Source organism: Oryx dammah, unplaced genomic scaffold (genome assembly GCF_014754425.2).
Source record: "Oryx dammah isolate SB20612 unplaced genomic scaffold, SCBI_Odam_1.1 HiC_scaffold_28, whole genome shotgun sequence".
NCBI lineage: Eukaryota > Metazoa > Chordata > Mammalia > Artiodactyla > Bovidae > Oryx > Oryx dammah.
The window spans coordinates 89,398,761-89,414,403 of NW_024070212.1; the positions used below are offsets into that span (position 1 = coordinate 89,398,761).

Sequence of the window (15,643 nt, forward strand, 5' to 3'; positions counted from 1 at the left end):
CATACACACCCCTCTGCCACCATCAGGGAGGCCAGGACCAGGGAACTGCTCAAGGAGCTGCCCTCTCGATGGATTTCTGCTCCCACACCCCTGTCTCCCCCAGCCTCCCTTCCCACTCCCCCAGTCATCCCCCCTGCAGCAATGCAGGTGCCCGAGACCCTGGCGACTGGGCTCACTGTGCACACAGAGGCACTGCTGGGACCCCGCACTCAGAGCGTTGGTGTGGGAGTCTGCAAGCTGCAGGACACCCTGAGTGGCCCAGGCCGGCTGTGCAACCTCTCCGAGTGTCCATGTCTCCCTCTGTGAAATGGAGACAGCGGTACCAGCCTGGTGGGGGGTGCGGGAGGAGGCAACGGGGTCACAGAGGGAAGGCCAGCCCCAGCAAGCCTGGGTGGATGTGGCCTGCTCATCCTCAACCCCTGATGGGGCAGCCAAGACTCCTTCTAAGTGACCACCCACCTTCCTCTCTGTCTCCTCAGACTTCCTCCTGCCCCTGAGCTCGCCCTCAACTCTGCCCAGAGCCAGCTTTGGGAAAAGAACAATGAAATTGGGAGAAGACCCCACTGGGAGCCAGGAGTCAGGATTTGGGTTCCTGGCTTAGCCCTGCCTGAGTGGCTGTGCGAGGTAGGAAAGTCCTCCTCCGTCACTGGACTGAAGTGGTGGCCGAGCTGATTTCAGGGACAGGAAGGGCTTTGAGAGCAAAAGGTGGGGGAAGAAACAAACCTCCTGGCAGAAGAAAACACATAAACACACAGAGGGGGAGGAAACCACAGCTTGGGGAACGTCAGGAATTGTGCTTTTGAGGACTTCAGAGTTGATCTCCAACTTTTGAGGTCATAGGCAGGGTTTCTCCTCCCACGGTGCTTGCAAACACACATGCACAGGCACACGTGCACGTGCACACACACACACACGTATACATACATTCATGGCTCCACAAATCTGAGTGATCTGATTTGGTTCTGCTAGAAATGGAGCTGGATGACTGACCCTAGACAATGAGCTAGAGACTGTGCACTCCTGTGCTTTTCACAGATTATCTCACTTGAACCTCCTAGAAATGCTGGGGAATCAGAACTGTTATTAACCCCATTCTACAGATGAGCAAACCAAGGCTCCAGGATGTGTAGCAACTTGCTCAAGGGCACACAGTCATAAGTGGCTGGCTGGAAATGGACTCAGGTCTCTCCAACATAAAGCCCTGGCTGAGGGACAGTTTTCCCGAGGCTCTGGTCCCAGCCTTCTGATGGCCTCGGTGCCGTAACAGCACTTTCCGACTTTGCTGCTGGCTTCATTCCCTCTATTTCTGGCAATCTGGAGAACTGGTTCTCCCCTCTTCATTGATACAGGACCCCAGAGCCAAAGCTGCCTTTAGCATCTTCTGACCCTATTGCCTTCTTTATAGGAGGAAAGACAGAGTGTGTTAAGGGCGCACACAGCCCAGACCCATGGGAGGAGCTGAGAAAATGCAGGCATCACTGTTATTACCACGGAGGGCAGGAGACTTCGTCAGATCCACCCAGTGCCGGAGTTGGGTTTGGACCCGGGACGAGACAGAGCCCCTTTTCTCTAGGACCATGGACTAGAGAAATGGCTCTGGGTCTAGGACCAGAAAGGGGGTGACAATGGGGAGCTGCCGTCCATCTGCTCTGATCTTAAAATCCATGAAGACCATGACAGGGAGCCCAGTCAGGGCTGAACAGTTAACTCACCTCTGTGGCTCAGCACCCAGCCCCCAGCCCCCTCTGCCCAGTCACGCTGGACCACTCTCACCCACACACTTGTGAGAGGCAAGACCAGTGGGTCATCCCCACGTGTAGATGTGGAAACTGAGGCCCAGGCTGGGCCAGTGGGCTTTCCAGGAACCCTGGGGGAGGTAGAGGCAGTGGGGGGCGACTCCCATCCCATCCCTCTGTTTACCCCCACTGAGGCAGGAGCTGGGTGAGTAGGAACCTCACCTGCCCTGCCTTTCTGGGGCAGGCCCCCATGGGAGCCAGGTGGGGTGGGGTGGGGCTCCACGTGCAAAGCCCAGAGGCTTGCTCTGTGTCATCACTGAGGACATTCCAGTTGAGCAGGAAGAGCTTATTTCTGAGGCCTTCCACCTGGTGACTTTTATTTCTGCAGCATCAGCCTCCACAGGGTCGGTGTGATGAGGTGGAAAGAACAGGGGCGCTGGAGGGAGGCAGATCTGAACTTGAATCCTGGTCCTTTCCCCCTGGCCTGTGGGGCTGGCTGGGCAGCTCTTCTCTTGGTCTCTCTCCTTACCAGTAAAAGGAGGAGGATGTGTTCCACCTTCTCAGTCTGCTGTGCAGGCTCAGGGCCACAGTGCACGGAAGTACCAGCGGACAGTCGACGGTCGAGAAATATTCATTCTCCTTCCTCCTCATTGCCCCTCCCCTGAAAGAGAATTAGTCAGCTCTCAGGAACTGACTCTGAAACACAGATTACAAAGTCCTCAGGGGCAAAGTTTGAACTGCAAGGCAGACATTTTCCTTCAGAATCAATGGGGTCACAAAGAACTGAGCACACACGCACACACACAGAGCCTCTGCAGACACAAGTAGATTAATAAGCCACTGGTATATCAAGAGAGCTTCTGCTGAAATCCCCTAAAATAGCTAAAGTGAAAGTCGCTCAGTAGTGTCCAACTCTGCAACCCCATGGACTATATAGTCCATAGAATTCTCCAGGCCAGAATACTGAAGTGGGTAGCCTTTCTCTTCTCCAGGGGATTTTCTCAACCCAGGGATCGAACCCAGATCTCCTGCATTGCAGGCGGATTCTTTACCAGCTGAGCCCAACATTTCCTTCTTTGGGGGTCACCTTTTGAAGTAAATGAACTAGCCATCTGAGACCCATCCTTATATCTGCCAAGTTAGCACACACCTGCTCTGTAGGGTCTCATCCTAACCCTGATATTCACTATAGGTTCTGCTAGATCACCCACCTTTGTAGATTACCCACCCAGCTGTGGCAGCGTGGATCTTCAGGCTTCCCTAGATCACAACTGCTGATCCTTTGCTGTGTTAAAAAGAGATGCACTGGCCTGCCGTTTTCACTCGGCTCTCCACAGTGAGAGAGGCCCGTGCAGTGTTTCCATCAAGTTCCCAGGGGATGCTGATACTACTGTCACAAGTCCCCGCTTTGAGAACCACTCATCTGGGTTAGTTAGGTGCGGGGACTCTGGGGCTAAGCTGCTGGGTTCCCAGCTCTGCCACCGTCTAGCAGGGCCACTTAGAGCCACAGGTGCCTCTTCTGTAAAATCAGGATAATTGTAGTCCTTACCCTCTTGATAACCCATGTAAATTATGTGCCTCATTTATAATAAGCACTTATAGTAAGTGCTCAATAAAATGCACTTTTATTCATATAGCAAAAACCCCAGAATTTCCAGGTTTCAGTCCAGGCTGTCACACTAGTCATGTGTCTTTGAGGACATCATCTCACCTCAGTGTTCCCACCCAACCGGGTGATGATGACCCACTTAACATTCCACACAGGGCTTTCTGAGGATCACGTGGCTTCTGCAATGAGTGCACTTTGTAAATGGTAAGCACCACACAGAGTTGCAGCAAGGTGTCGGGGGTAACAACATGAACTTGAAGAGGGAGACCTGGCATGAAATATCAGAAGAATCCGCCTCTGTGAGCCCATCTCTAAAGTGAGGGAAATATTGGTGAGGGCCTCAGAGGAGCTGGGAACTGTCCTGAGAACCGTTGCCTGTGCCTCACTCTCACCCTCAGTTAGTACCAGGATCTACCCAGCTACTGAAGGGCAGCGCTGGAGCCTGGGCCCTGCTGCATCCCCTCCCACAGGTCTGCCACGGAGCAGCCACCAAACTTGACCCCATCCAGCTTGAAGCCTGGGCAGACTCTCCCACTGGCCAGCACCCTCTCGTAGACCTTGGAGCCCCCAGCTCATGGGGTCCTGATGAGAAAGAACAACAGAAAGGATGGGGTGTCCTGCCCCAGCTCACCCCGGGCGGCCCTCAGTCAACATTCTTCTCCTGGCAGAGGTCCTGTCAGCCCCTTTCCAGGGGGCTGTCTCCAAATATATTGCCTCTGGGAGCCATCAACTCTGGAAGTGAATTCCTTGCAGCTATCAGAGGTTTCACAGCCACTTCATTCTCCAGGAGAGAGGAAGAACACCCCCTCCCTTCTTCAGGAGGGGAGGGGGCAGTCAGAGGCCTGTTTAATTTAATTTAACGCACCACGGCTTGCCAGGTTGCCCCTGGTAACAGCTTCAGCTGCTGCTTCAGTTACAACCAGAAGGATTTTTAAAGAGACAGCTCATTTTAGGACTAGAATTGCACAGCAGAGTGAATGGTCTCTCTCTACTAGGGATGGAAGGTTGGAACCCAAGCACAGGGAGGCCTCAAGCCAGGCCTGTTTATACCATTAACTCCACTTCTAATTTGCAACCCTATAAGCCCTCCTGCAAATGGTACCTTGAGTGGGATCTGAGGAGGGGCTCCATTTGAAATTTATCAGACAGATGTCACTCAGCTAGCTACTTCTCTGAAAATCACAGTTTTAGTCTTCAAGTAGAAGGGAAGAGGGAAATGGCAAGCCACTCCAGTGTTCTTGCATGGAGAATCCCAGGGACGGGGGAGCCTAGTGAACTGCCGTCTATGGGGTCACACAGTGTCGGACACGACTGAAGCGACTTAGCAGCAGCCGCAGAAGGGAAGAGAGTTAACATTCAGGAGTTGCCCCGGCAATTCAGGCACTCTGCCACTAGATGGTAGTATTGCTTACTTAGTGCAGACGATAACCGGGCTTAACTTATTCAAGACTATCAGAATAGTGGTGAAACCACTGGGTTTCAAGTCTTGATAGTAACCAGTGTGTCACCCTGAGCAAGCTGCTTCACCTTTGTGGTCTCAGTGGTCTCAGGGATATAGTAACGGGATTGATTAAAACAGCCGAGTGCTGTTGACAAGCGTTGGGGCTAGAACTATGAAGGCATGAGTGTATGTCCCAACTCTGTCATGTACTGTGTGATTTGGACACATCACTTAATTTCTTGTATCGTGAATACCAAACAAGGGGGTGGCTGTGGCCCAGGCAGAGCCTGAGAACAGCACATTGCTCTTCCACCTTGGGAACCTGTGGACCCTGCGGGCATCTGAAGCCCTAGGAGCACAGTGGTGGGGGGCTGCTGCTAGAAAGTGGGGTAAGGCAGGATGACCCTGTATGCCAGAGCCTGAGACCTCAACGCCCCAGCTAGAACGGAAAGAGGGCAAAGCAGCCTCCCAGACACTCCTAACCCTGCACGTCTCCAACCTAAACCAGGAGAAAGGGGGCAGATGTTGATGGATATTTGTGGAAGGTTGGGCACTGCCCCACAGTGCCCTTTTGCAGATAAGGTTATAGCCTCTAAGGGGTAACACGTCCACCCAGGGCCACCCTTGTGGCCAGGCCTGTTAGCCACCGAGCCTCTGCTCTGGGCACTGCAGCCCTCTCCTTGTCTAGTACAACGGCTGTCTCTATGGTCATGTTTCCTTGTCAGGAGCCTGAAAAGGGGAGCAAGATCTGTCTCCCCACCATGACTCGACCTAGCCAGCCTCAAAGTGGGCATGAAACCAGAGGTCATGGGATCATACCCACAGGCAGCCAGGGAGCCTGAAGCACACGTGCTTTGGTCCTTCATGTGGACAGGTGCTGACCTTGTGTCAAGGTCCTTGGCCAGCTTGGCCTATGAACCCGAGTTCCCTTCCCATGGCCCAGGTCCTATGTAGGTATAGCACGTTAAGGTTATCCGGCAGCCCATCCCAGCTTTTTGCTTTGGTCAGTGTTCTCCACTGAGCTCTCATGGATGCCCCTTAATCCTTAGACCTGCCGCTCTCCCTTCCAGACAGCGCTGTTCCCAGCCAAAGCCCCCATACACATATTCCCACCTAAGTAACAGGGTAACTCTCCAAGGTGATGTGGATGTAAAAACACATGGGATCCTCGTACTCCCAGCTCAAACCTTTGCTATGGCTCCCCTTTGCCTTGCAGATGACTTCCAGGTTCTGAGCCTGGCATTCAGGGGCCCCTCCTGATGTGCTCCTGCTGGCTCCTCCCTTCGCCCCTTATGACTGGGGTGCTGGTCACTCTAGGCTGCATGCAGCCCCTGACACGCCTGCTCACTCATCTCTGAGCTGTCGCACAATGTGCCCTCCATCTGATGTCCTCTCTTGCTGTATCCACCTTGGTGGTCCCTACTTGTCCCGAAGAACTCTGCTCCAGCACGCCCTCCTCTGGAAGCCTTGGGGGTCCCCCTGGATCATGTGGGAAACCTCCTCCCACAGCCCCTGTATTCCTTCTGCTCACTGTGTCTTAGTCTGGCTTTCCCACCAGACCTGGCTTGGCCCTGGGCTCACACCTCTCTCCTATGGGCAGTCACACCGCTCACTGGGATCTACTCACAGGGCCCCCTTCCTCTGTTCCTCGGAACGGGCCAGCCCAGAACAGCCACAGCCTAACTTGCCAGCATTAGCTACCCCCTGCCTCCATCCTTACTCACCGTGCTCCATGCTCCTCAACTGCCCACACGTGTCCAGGCTGAGCCTCCATCTGGAACGCCCTTGTGCCTCACCCCACCCTCTGAAATACCACTCCAATTCAAGACCCACCTTACAGCGCACCCTGTGTGTGTGTGTGTGTGTGTTAGTCACTCAGTTGTGTTCGACTCTTTGCAACCCCATGGACTGTAGCTGGTCAGGCTCCTCTGTCCATGGAATTCTCCAGGCAAGAACACCGGAGTGGGTTGCCATTCACTTCTCCCAGTCTCCCAGGGACTGAACCTGGGTCTCCTGCATTGCAGGCAGATTCTTTACCGTCTGAGCCCTCTGTGAGACCTTCTGAGTCTTCTGACTGGAAATGGCCTCCCCCTCCTGCTCCATTTGTCTACATCCACCTCTTGGTCTTGATCAAACTCTGTTTCATATTATAGCTATTGGTAAACCAGTGTGATGAGAGGAGCAAGGGCTTTGGAGACTAACAAATGGGGTTCAAATCCCAGCTCTGACACTTGCATGCTGTGTGACCTTGGGCGAATCATTCTACCTCTCTGAACCTCAATCTGTGCCTCGGTAAAGTGGGAGTGATGCCTACCTCTTAGGGTTGTGAGATTGAGATGATGGGTGTCAGATCCTGGCACATGGCAGGTACTCCTTCAAGCCCTATTATTTATGCCTGCGTCTGTCTTCCCAGGCAGATTGTGAGTCCATCCAGGGTGTGGGTCCCATTCAGTGCCACAGCCCATAAGCACCCAACACAGGGCCTCACACCACAGATACCCAGAAATGCTGGCTTGACTGAACACTTGGTTCTAACTACAGAGGGTGGGGGGTGGAGGCATAATGGGACCCTAAGCTGAGAAGGCCGTGGGGGGTGGGGGGTGGTGAGTGCAGAATGGAGCCTGGAAATCAACCACAGGAGATGAATGTGGAGGCAGGGGCCAGAGCCTGAGGCAGAGCTGCTGATATGCACTGGGGGTTTTATTGGTTTTCATTAAAATTCCTTCCAGAGGCAGGAGCAGCTACTCCCATAAATAACGGCATAAATATTTTATCCGGTGCCCAAGTCAGTCTAAATGCACAGCAAAGTTAGCAAGAATAACAATGGGAAACAAGTTTGGTGGCGGGGGCTGTTTCCTGGGCTTCAGCTGAGCTCACTCACATGCCTAAAGGGGCTTCTCAGGAAGGTGGAAGTCGAGAGATGGAGCCAAAGGGGAGATGCAGGTAGATGGCGGGGAAGAGAGAAGGTGACCAGTGGAGTATGGGCCTTGTGGTGGGGGGATCAGGAGCCGAGGGGAGGGGAGGGGAGGAAATGGATCCCGTCCCTGCTCTGTGATGGACCCCTTGCTTGGGGCATTCACTCAGATCACATCTTGTCAAATCCTCTGTGGTCAGAGAAGTGAAGTGACTTCCCCAGCGTCACCCAGCCAGCCAGTGGCAGAACCAGGCAGGATTATGATCAAGAGTGTACTTGCTGCTTCTTGGGGTTCAGGGGAAGCATGGGACTCTATGAACAATGTCCCCAGTGCCTCAATAGCAGCAGCACAAGCCATTCTCTGCTTCCCTAGATCCCAATGGAGGAGAAAAGGGGCTGGTACTTCACCATGGCAACGCTCTTCATCAGGTCAGGCTGGGGTTGGGGATGGGATGGTGGGGAGGGTCAGGGTGGGGCGGGGAGGTGGGGCCTGGAACCCAGGGGGGAAATGGCTGAGCCCATCTCCGTGGCAACGGCGCTCCAAGTTCCCCTCCCTGCCACTAGCCTGGGGAGGACTCGAGGCAACCTGGGGACCACTGGGAGGGTTCTGATCAGCCACATCCCCTTCTTGGGCACAGATTAGATGGCATATTCCTGGAGCTGGGCAGCGAGGAGCAGAAGAGGCTGCCGGCCTTCAACCGCACGCTGGGCCTGCTGCAGCAAGTCCTCAAGTCCTCGGACCCCCAGCCCCGAGGTTGGGCTCGTGCGGGCGGCGGGGGCAGTGGGAAGGGGTTGGGCTCTCCCTGCACACATCAGCAGCCCTGCCAGCCTTGTCACTGTCCCCACCTCTCGTTCTGTTTTTCTCTCCCTCAGACTGTCCCCTCCACTCCCTGTTCCCCTCAAGGAGCTCACACCCGTCACCCAGTGAATGTGTGCCTGCACATCACTCCAAGGGCACGTGTCCAGGCCTGTCTGTAACCCAGAGTGTGAGAGACAGAACTCTCCCCATTTCAGCCTCTTATCCCCGTTTTGTGGTGGGGGAATGAAGGCCCTCTGGAGTCAGGAGGGGTCACTGTCACACAGGGACCAGAGCTACGGAGCTGGGGGAGAGCTGGGGTCAGACAGCAGAAGGCGCCTTCCGTGAGGGCCCCTAAGGGATGTAGAAAACACAAGACAGGCACTGGAATCGTTCCCCCTTCACTCGCAAATCCCCTCTGCCCTCCTTTGTTTCTCTTTCTCCCTGGGTGGCCCACAGTGATTTCTGCCCCTGCCCCCCACCTTGTCCTCCCAGGGCTGACACCTGGGTGGTGCTGGCCCCTGCCTGCTCTCCCCTTCCCCACCTGCTACTCCCTGAGACGCCTCTCCCCTGGCCCCCAGCTCTGGCCTGGTGCTACCTGGGGATGCTGCTGGAGAGGAAGGACACCTTCTCCACCACGCCCATGGGTGTCCATGACTGCGGGTTTTCGGGAACTGATCCCCTGGACTGCTTTGGCAAGGTATGTGCCCCTGGTTACAATCACCCTCCAAACCTGGACAAAGCCTGACACCCCAGCCTCCTCTCCCTGGAACCCACTGCTTCTCTGGGTTTCTCCCCACCTCCACGCCCTACTCAGGAAGTGCCCTTACTCCAAACCTTTCTCTCCATCCCAAACGAAAAAGCAAAGTGAGTCAGACCCTCCCAATGCCTGGTCTGGCCTACCCCATTTCCCAGGCCTGTCTTCCAAGCTAGTTGCAATTTTCCAATGCTTTGGCCTCCTGGTGCAAAGAACTGACTCATTGGAAAAGACCCTGATGCTGTGAAAGATTGAAGGCAGGAGGAGAAGGGGACAACAGAGGATGAGATGGTTGGATGGCATCACCGACTCGATGGACATGAGTTTGAGCAAACTCCAGGAGTTGGTGATGGACAGGGAAGCCTGGCATGCTGCAGTCCATGGGGTCACAAAGAGTTAGACATGACTGAGCGACTGAACTGAACTGAACCCTCAGGCTTTTCCCCTTTGCCGCCCCATGGCACAGTGGAAAGAAAATGAGTGTGGCATGGTGTGGATGCCAGCTCTGCTCACAGGCCCTGTGACCCTAAAACAAGTCACTTCCATCTCTGAACCTCCTTATATGTTGATTATGTGATCTGTCCACCTTTTAGGATATTGAGAAACTCAAAGGTAGTGGATGAAACTGTCTACTGTAAACTTTAAAGTGTTGTTCAAGCCTTATCCTTGACACCTTGTTTCGGTGGCAATTTTCACACTGAGCTCAGTTTTTTAAGATTTTCCTGGAGGACAGGGACCCTGTGATTCTCATCCTCCTGTACAGTCAGCATGATGCCCTGGGGCAGGTCACAGTGTTGGCTGATGGGTGATGAGCAGTTTCTTGGTGAGAGGTCTCAGAACAGAGTGGAGCATAAACTCTAGTTCACGTGTGCTCCAAGAATTGTGTCTGATTTAACACACTGCCTTTGCCCCTCCTTGGGAACCTACTCTGTGCTGAGCACAGAGGTGGAGAGATGGGGCCCCTGCCCTGCAGGAGCTCACTGTCTCAGGGGCAGCAACAAACACAAGGCAGGAGCTGTCAGTAACTGGATTGGGAGTGGGGCAATGCTGCAGCCCAGGTAGAAACACTGTGCGAGTTTGAGGGAGGCAGAGGCTGATTCTGGCCCCTCTTCCCACCTGTCCTGGAAAAATGAGGGAGCACACATTGATAAGTCTGAGAAAGAGGGGTTGACCTGGGGTCTGGAGGGATTCACTGGACATGTCCATGAAGATGGCAGAGAGCATGACAGTGAGTTAGGCTCTTGGGAGTTGAGTGTCAATGAGTTGCACCCCAAAGTGTTGGGCCCCATGATATGATGGGATGATATGGCCCTACTGAGAGATGACCTTCCAGTTCTAGCAAACAGCCAGACAGATGGTTTGCTCTAACCCTTGTCCCTTACCCAGGCCATCGAGATTGCCAAGGACCAACTTCCCATCCTTAATCGTCTAGCCAAAATCTTCCACTTCCTCGGAAAGCAGGACATGGCCATTGGCACCTGCAACATGGCCCTGGACATCCTACGAGATCCAGAGCTCAACTGGCAGGCATACTGCACAAGGGCCAAGGTGAGTCAGCCTGCAGCTCTGCCTCCTTCTGCCGTTGAGAATCAGAGAACAAGGGCCAAGACTCTGTGGCCAGAGCCCAGAGGTCAGGGAGCCTTCATGGTAGAAGGGAGCTTAGGTGTCATCAAGGCTCACAGTTCGTGTTCTCTACTATTATCAAGTTAGAGAATGAAGGAGCTTACCACCCACTGCTCATCCCTTCTACAATGACCTGGCCAGCTACCTGCCAGCCTCCTCTCTGATTAGCACCTCAGGCAGTCAGACTGACCTGGGTGGAATTCCGGCCTCTCCATTTATCGCTGTGGGACCTGGGACAAGTGAGCCACTTACCCCTCCAAACCTACATCCCCAAATCTGGAAGATATAGATCATAACATCTATGTTAACAGATTGTCAGAAGATTAAGTGAGGTCACATCTGAAGCAGGTGCCAGGAGTATGGGAGGTGCTCGTAGAAGGCAGAGGGTGTACTGCAGGAAATCTAATGTCGTGAAGCAGAGCTCTGGCTCTCAACGCAGCTAGCCTTGGTTCAAATCCCACATCATCACTTACACTCTTGCCTAAATTCCGAGCCCCACTTTCTTCATCTATAAACAGGCTGAAGGTAATTGTACCTGCCTCACAGTGTTGTTATGAGGCTTAAATTAGATTCTGTGTGTAAAACTCAGTACTGAGCACATAGTAAGAGTTCATATGTGGTTGATTACTATTATTAGGTATATTTTTAACTGGCTCACTGTCTCTTAAGGCAGTCCACTATGGTCATTCAGCTCCGCAGATTACTAATTTAACCAAGAGCTGCCTGCCTCTGGCTTCCCCACACTAGTCTCAGATCTGCCCTTAGGAGTCCCCACAGAATGCACTGCTTGGGGGCAGAGATCTGGACCTCTGAGTTTACTTTGCTCCAGGCTAAACAGCCTTCTCTATTACCTTTCATGGGACATGAGGGTGAATCTGCTCCCTGGGTCTTGGTCCCGATGACATAATCATATTGCCAGCAGTTACTAGTTAGGGTCTCTACCTAGAAGGCTCTTCTCCCGAATGTCCAATTGGCTTCCTCCCTCACTTTATGAAGGGCTTGAAGAGGCAGCTGCTAGCAGCCATCCTCCTGAAAATGTCAGCCTCTCACCAACACATTGTGTCCTCCTGTGTTAGTTTATTTTTTCTTCTTAGCATTTATCATTCCCTAACATACTATTTTCTGATTTATGTTTATTTCTCTCCCCTCACCCTCCAGCTAAAATGCATGCTCCACGAGGGCAGGGAATTTTGTCATTTTACTCTCTACTATATATTCTAGAACAGTACCTGGCACATAGCAGGCTCCTGACGATCTGTTGAATGAATGAATAAACTGAGCACCCCCCAGGTGCTAGGTCCTGGCTAGAACATGTTCTCTCCATTGTCACGGTAACTCTCCAAGGAAGATCTTAGTGTACTGATTTTTCAGATGTGGAAAATGAGGCACACAGAGGTCATGCAAATAAAGAGGAGGAAGGGCTGGAATTCAGCCAAGTTCAACTGGCTCCAAAGCCAAAGATTCCCACCCCCACCCAACCCCCACCTTATGAAGCTATCTTAGAACCAGAGCCTACTGATGGCTATAAAGTATTAATACCTTCAATGACAACAACCCCTTTTTCTTACTTCCTCTTTCTCCACCTCTTCCCTAACTCTCCTGAACCTCTAGATTTTCTAAATGCTCCAAACAGATGTGGGGGAAAAAGAAGGAAGTGGTGATGAAAGCAAGGGTCCGGAATCATTTGTAATTTGATGCTTGCAAGCTGGGGCCACCTGCTATTCTTCCCACACTACTTGCTTACACAGACCCTCACAAAATCGGTGCTGCCATCCCATCTCAAATAACTCCCTCCCCTAGTCAGCTGTATCCCATCACCTGTTTATTTTTTCATTGTACTCGTCACCACTTGAAGTGGTACCGTTTACTTGTTTATGATCATCATCCCTACTAGAATGTTAAGTTCTGCCAGGGCAGGGACCTTGTCTGTCTTATCATGACTGCACTCCAGTACCTAGCACGGGGCCTGGTATGTGGTGGGCACTCAGGACATATTTGTTGAATGAATGCGTGAGAGAATGAATGAATGGCTCTTCATCCAACCCCCTTCATTGCACAGAGAGGGGAACTAGCACCCAGAAAGAGGCTGGTCCAAGCTGGCACAGGACCAGGACCTAGCACTTCTGAGTCCCAGTCTCAGGGGCTTTCAACTGCACTACAAAAACTCCCTGAGTTGCTGTTGAGGAAAAAAACCCAGGCTTTGTTGACGACACTAAGGAAGGCAGGGGTCCTGGCTTGGAGCATCTTCCCTCAGCTGACTCTCTGTGGGCAGATCTACATCAGAGCTTACCTGCACGACCTGGAGCGAGGCAAGCTGGGGCTTGGGGGCATGCCTGACAGGAACCACCTGGCCTGCGCCAAGGCTGACCTCGAGGAAGTAGTCAAGGTGTGCCCAGGCCTCAAGACCTACCTGGACATCGGCCAGGTAAGGCAGCCTCTTGGCTTGAGTAGTCAATGGCTTACTAAACAAAAGCTGTTAACTCTGTCAGGCCAGAGCACTGAGGACATAGAGAGGCATGTGGAGGCATCCTTGTGCCCGTAACAGTACTTGCCTCCTACAGCTACAGGGAGGGTTATAGGTGGTGATGCACCGACAGCGTTCAGAACAGGGCCCAGTTCTTTCTAAGGGCTCAGAAAGCATGGGCCATTATTCTGTATCCTTCTGTGCCCAGGGAATAATCACGGAGAGGTTACACTATCTTTTGTGAGAGAAAACTGCGGCCCTGAGAGGGTCCGGCTCAAGGTTATATGGCCAAGATTGGTGGGGCTGGAGCTGGAATCAGAGAGAGCACTGTCTCCTTCTCCAGGAGAGGGAGACCAAACTTTACGATGAATAATTGTTGAAGGAGGGGAGGGTGGGAATGAATGCATGGAATTGTAAGAACAGAATGAAATGAAGGGGGAGCAGCAAGAGAGCCGGGGAGGAAGGCTCACGCCGCCGCCCCCACCCCAGGTCTACTACTACATGGGCGTGGACGCGGTGCAGGAGCTGCTGGCGGTGGACGAGGCGGCGCTGAACCAAGCGCTGGTCTTCCTGGCCAAGGCCGGCGAGTCGGAGCTGGGCGCCATGCTGCCGGAGCTGCAGCTGCTGCGCGGCAAATGCCTGCGCATCAAGGGTGAGGAGGCCAACGCAGCGGCTTGCTTCAAGCGCGCCGTGGAGCTGGACGACGCAGGCTGCAGCCACGCCGAGGGCTTCGGCTGCCTGCTCGAGGCGCTGCTAGCGCAGTGGAGCCAGGCGCAGCTCAGCGACGGCGAGGTGGGCCGCGAGGTGGACGTGTGGCTGCGTCGCGCCCAGGACAAGTACCCGGCGGCGCGCCTGCGGCAGGAGTTGCAGCGCGTATGGCGCGCACACACGGACGAGGTGCTGGGGCTGGCCCGGGCGTTGGTGGCCCAGGGACGGCCGGCGCTGGTGCGGCTGCTCTTCGAAACCATGGAGCGCAAGGGCGAGGGCGCGAGCTCCCTGCGGGACCGCCGCGCGTTCTCCGTCTGAGGGTCCCCGAGGCTCCCCGCCCCTCTCCACCGCTAGGAGATGGTTGGACCTGGTCCAGGCGCTGGAAACCGGCTCGCTGTGCCATAGGCTGGCGACTAAGTGGAGCCCATCAGACTGTCTTCCGAGAGTTGGAATGGGGACCTTGAGACACAAGGACAGTTGGACGTGTCCACGGAGGCAAAAGAGTCTGATCCAGAAGAGCAAGGGAGGCTGGGGGCAGACGCGAGGGGCCAGTGGGGAAGTGCCAATGGGAAGGCTCAAATTGTGCGAATATGCAGAAAAGTAACATGGCGTCGTCTCCCAAGAGATACAGAAGATAATTGCCTCCGTTTTGGCAGATGCTCTAGTACCCAGGAGCCTGTTACTGGATTCCCGCGAGCCACGCTCTATCCTTATGAGGCCCCCTCTACTGGAGTAGGTCTCAGGTCTGGCAGTGGGAGAAGTCGTGGCTAGAGCAGAGGGCACAGCTGCCAGAGCACAGATAAGGGCAAGGCCACAGTCTACATCTGGCTGCTCAGCGCTCTTTCCTGCCCTCTGACAGTCTTCCAGCAGGTCTCATTCTTGGCCAACTTGGTCTGAAAGACCCTCAAACTCCCTGAAATAAGGCCCATTGGCAGAATCTTCCCTTGATTTCTCTATTCTTAGGGGAACGTAAGGGCCCCACCCAAGGAAGTGCGGCCTGTGCCCAATCTCAAACCTTCTACCAGACACTGAAGGAAATCTTGGAATTTTACACTCTTGAAATCGAAGTTATAGAATCATAGATGTAGAATTTTATTGTCAAAGACTTTGGCTTTGATTGTTAGCAAATCTGGAAACCACCAAGCTAGATTCTTATGGTCCTACTAACAAGAGCTGCTGCTGCTGCTGCTAAGTCGCTTCAGTCATGTCCGACTCTATGCAACCCCATAGACGGCAGCCCACCAGGCTCTCCCATCCCTGGGATTCTCCAGGCAAGAACACTGGAGTGGGCTGCCATTTCCTTCTCCAATGCATAAAAGTGAAAAGTGAAAGTGAAGTCACTCAGTCAAGTCCAACTCTTTGTGACCCCATGGACTGCAGCCTACCAGGCTCCTCTGCCCATGGGATTCTCCAGGCAAGAGTACTGGAATGGGTTGCCATTGCTAATTTAACTTAAAACTCTAAAAAACCAAGTTCTTTCCAGACTGCAAGAGTGTTGATAGTATGTAATCGCAATGGCAAGACACCTCCCCCCACCCCCACCGCCACCGGTCCATAATGGTTTGTGATTTATTTTGCATTTCCTTCCCCCACTT

The 15,643-nt window shown here is 53.5% G+C and overlaps 1 protein-coding gene across 1 annotated transcript in view; it reads left to right on the forward strand.

Moving 5' to 3' along the window:
• The window catches only part of TTC22 (tetratricopeptide repeat domain 22), a 22,947-nt gene extending 7,715 nt beyond the window's left edge, over positions 1-15,232 (forward strand). The window contains exons 2-7 of the mRNA XM_040231064.1: positions 8,074-8,129; positions 8,339-8,454; positions 9,078-9,196; positions 10,640-10,801; positions 13,149-13,301; positions 13,830-15,232. Of these exons, the coding sequence (XP_040086998.1) occupies positions 8,074-8,129; positions 8,339-8,454; positions 9,078-9,196; positions 10,640-10,801; positions 13,149-13,301; positions 13,830-14,366 (1,143 nt within the window). The 3' untranslated portion in view covers positions 14,367-15,232. The remainder of the gene's footprint in view (positions 1-8,073; positions 8,130-8,338; positions 8,455-9,077; positions 9,197-10,639; positions 10,802-13,148; positions 13,302-13,829) is intronic.
• The last annotated feature ends 411 nt before the right edge of the window (positions 15,233-15,643 follow it).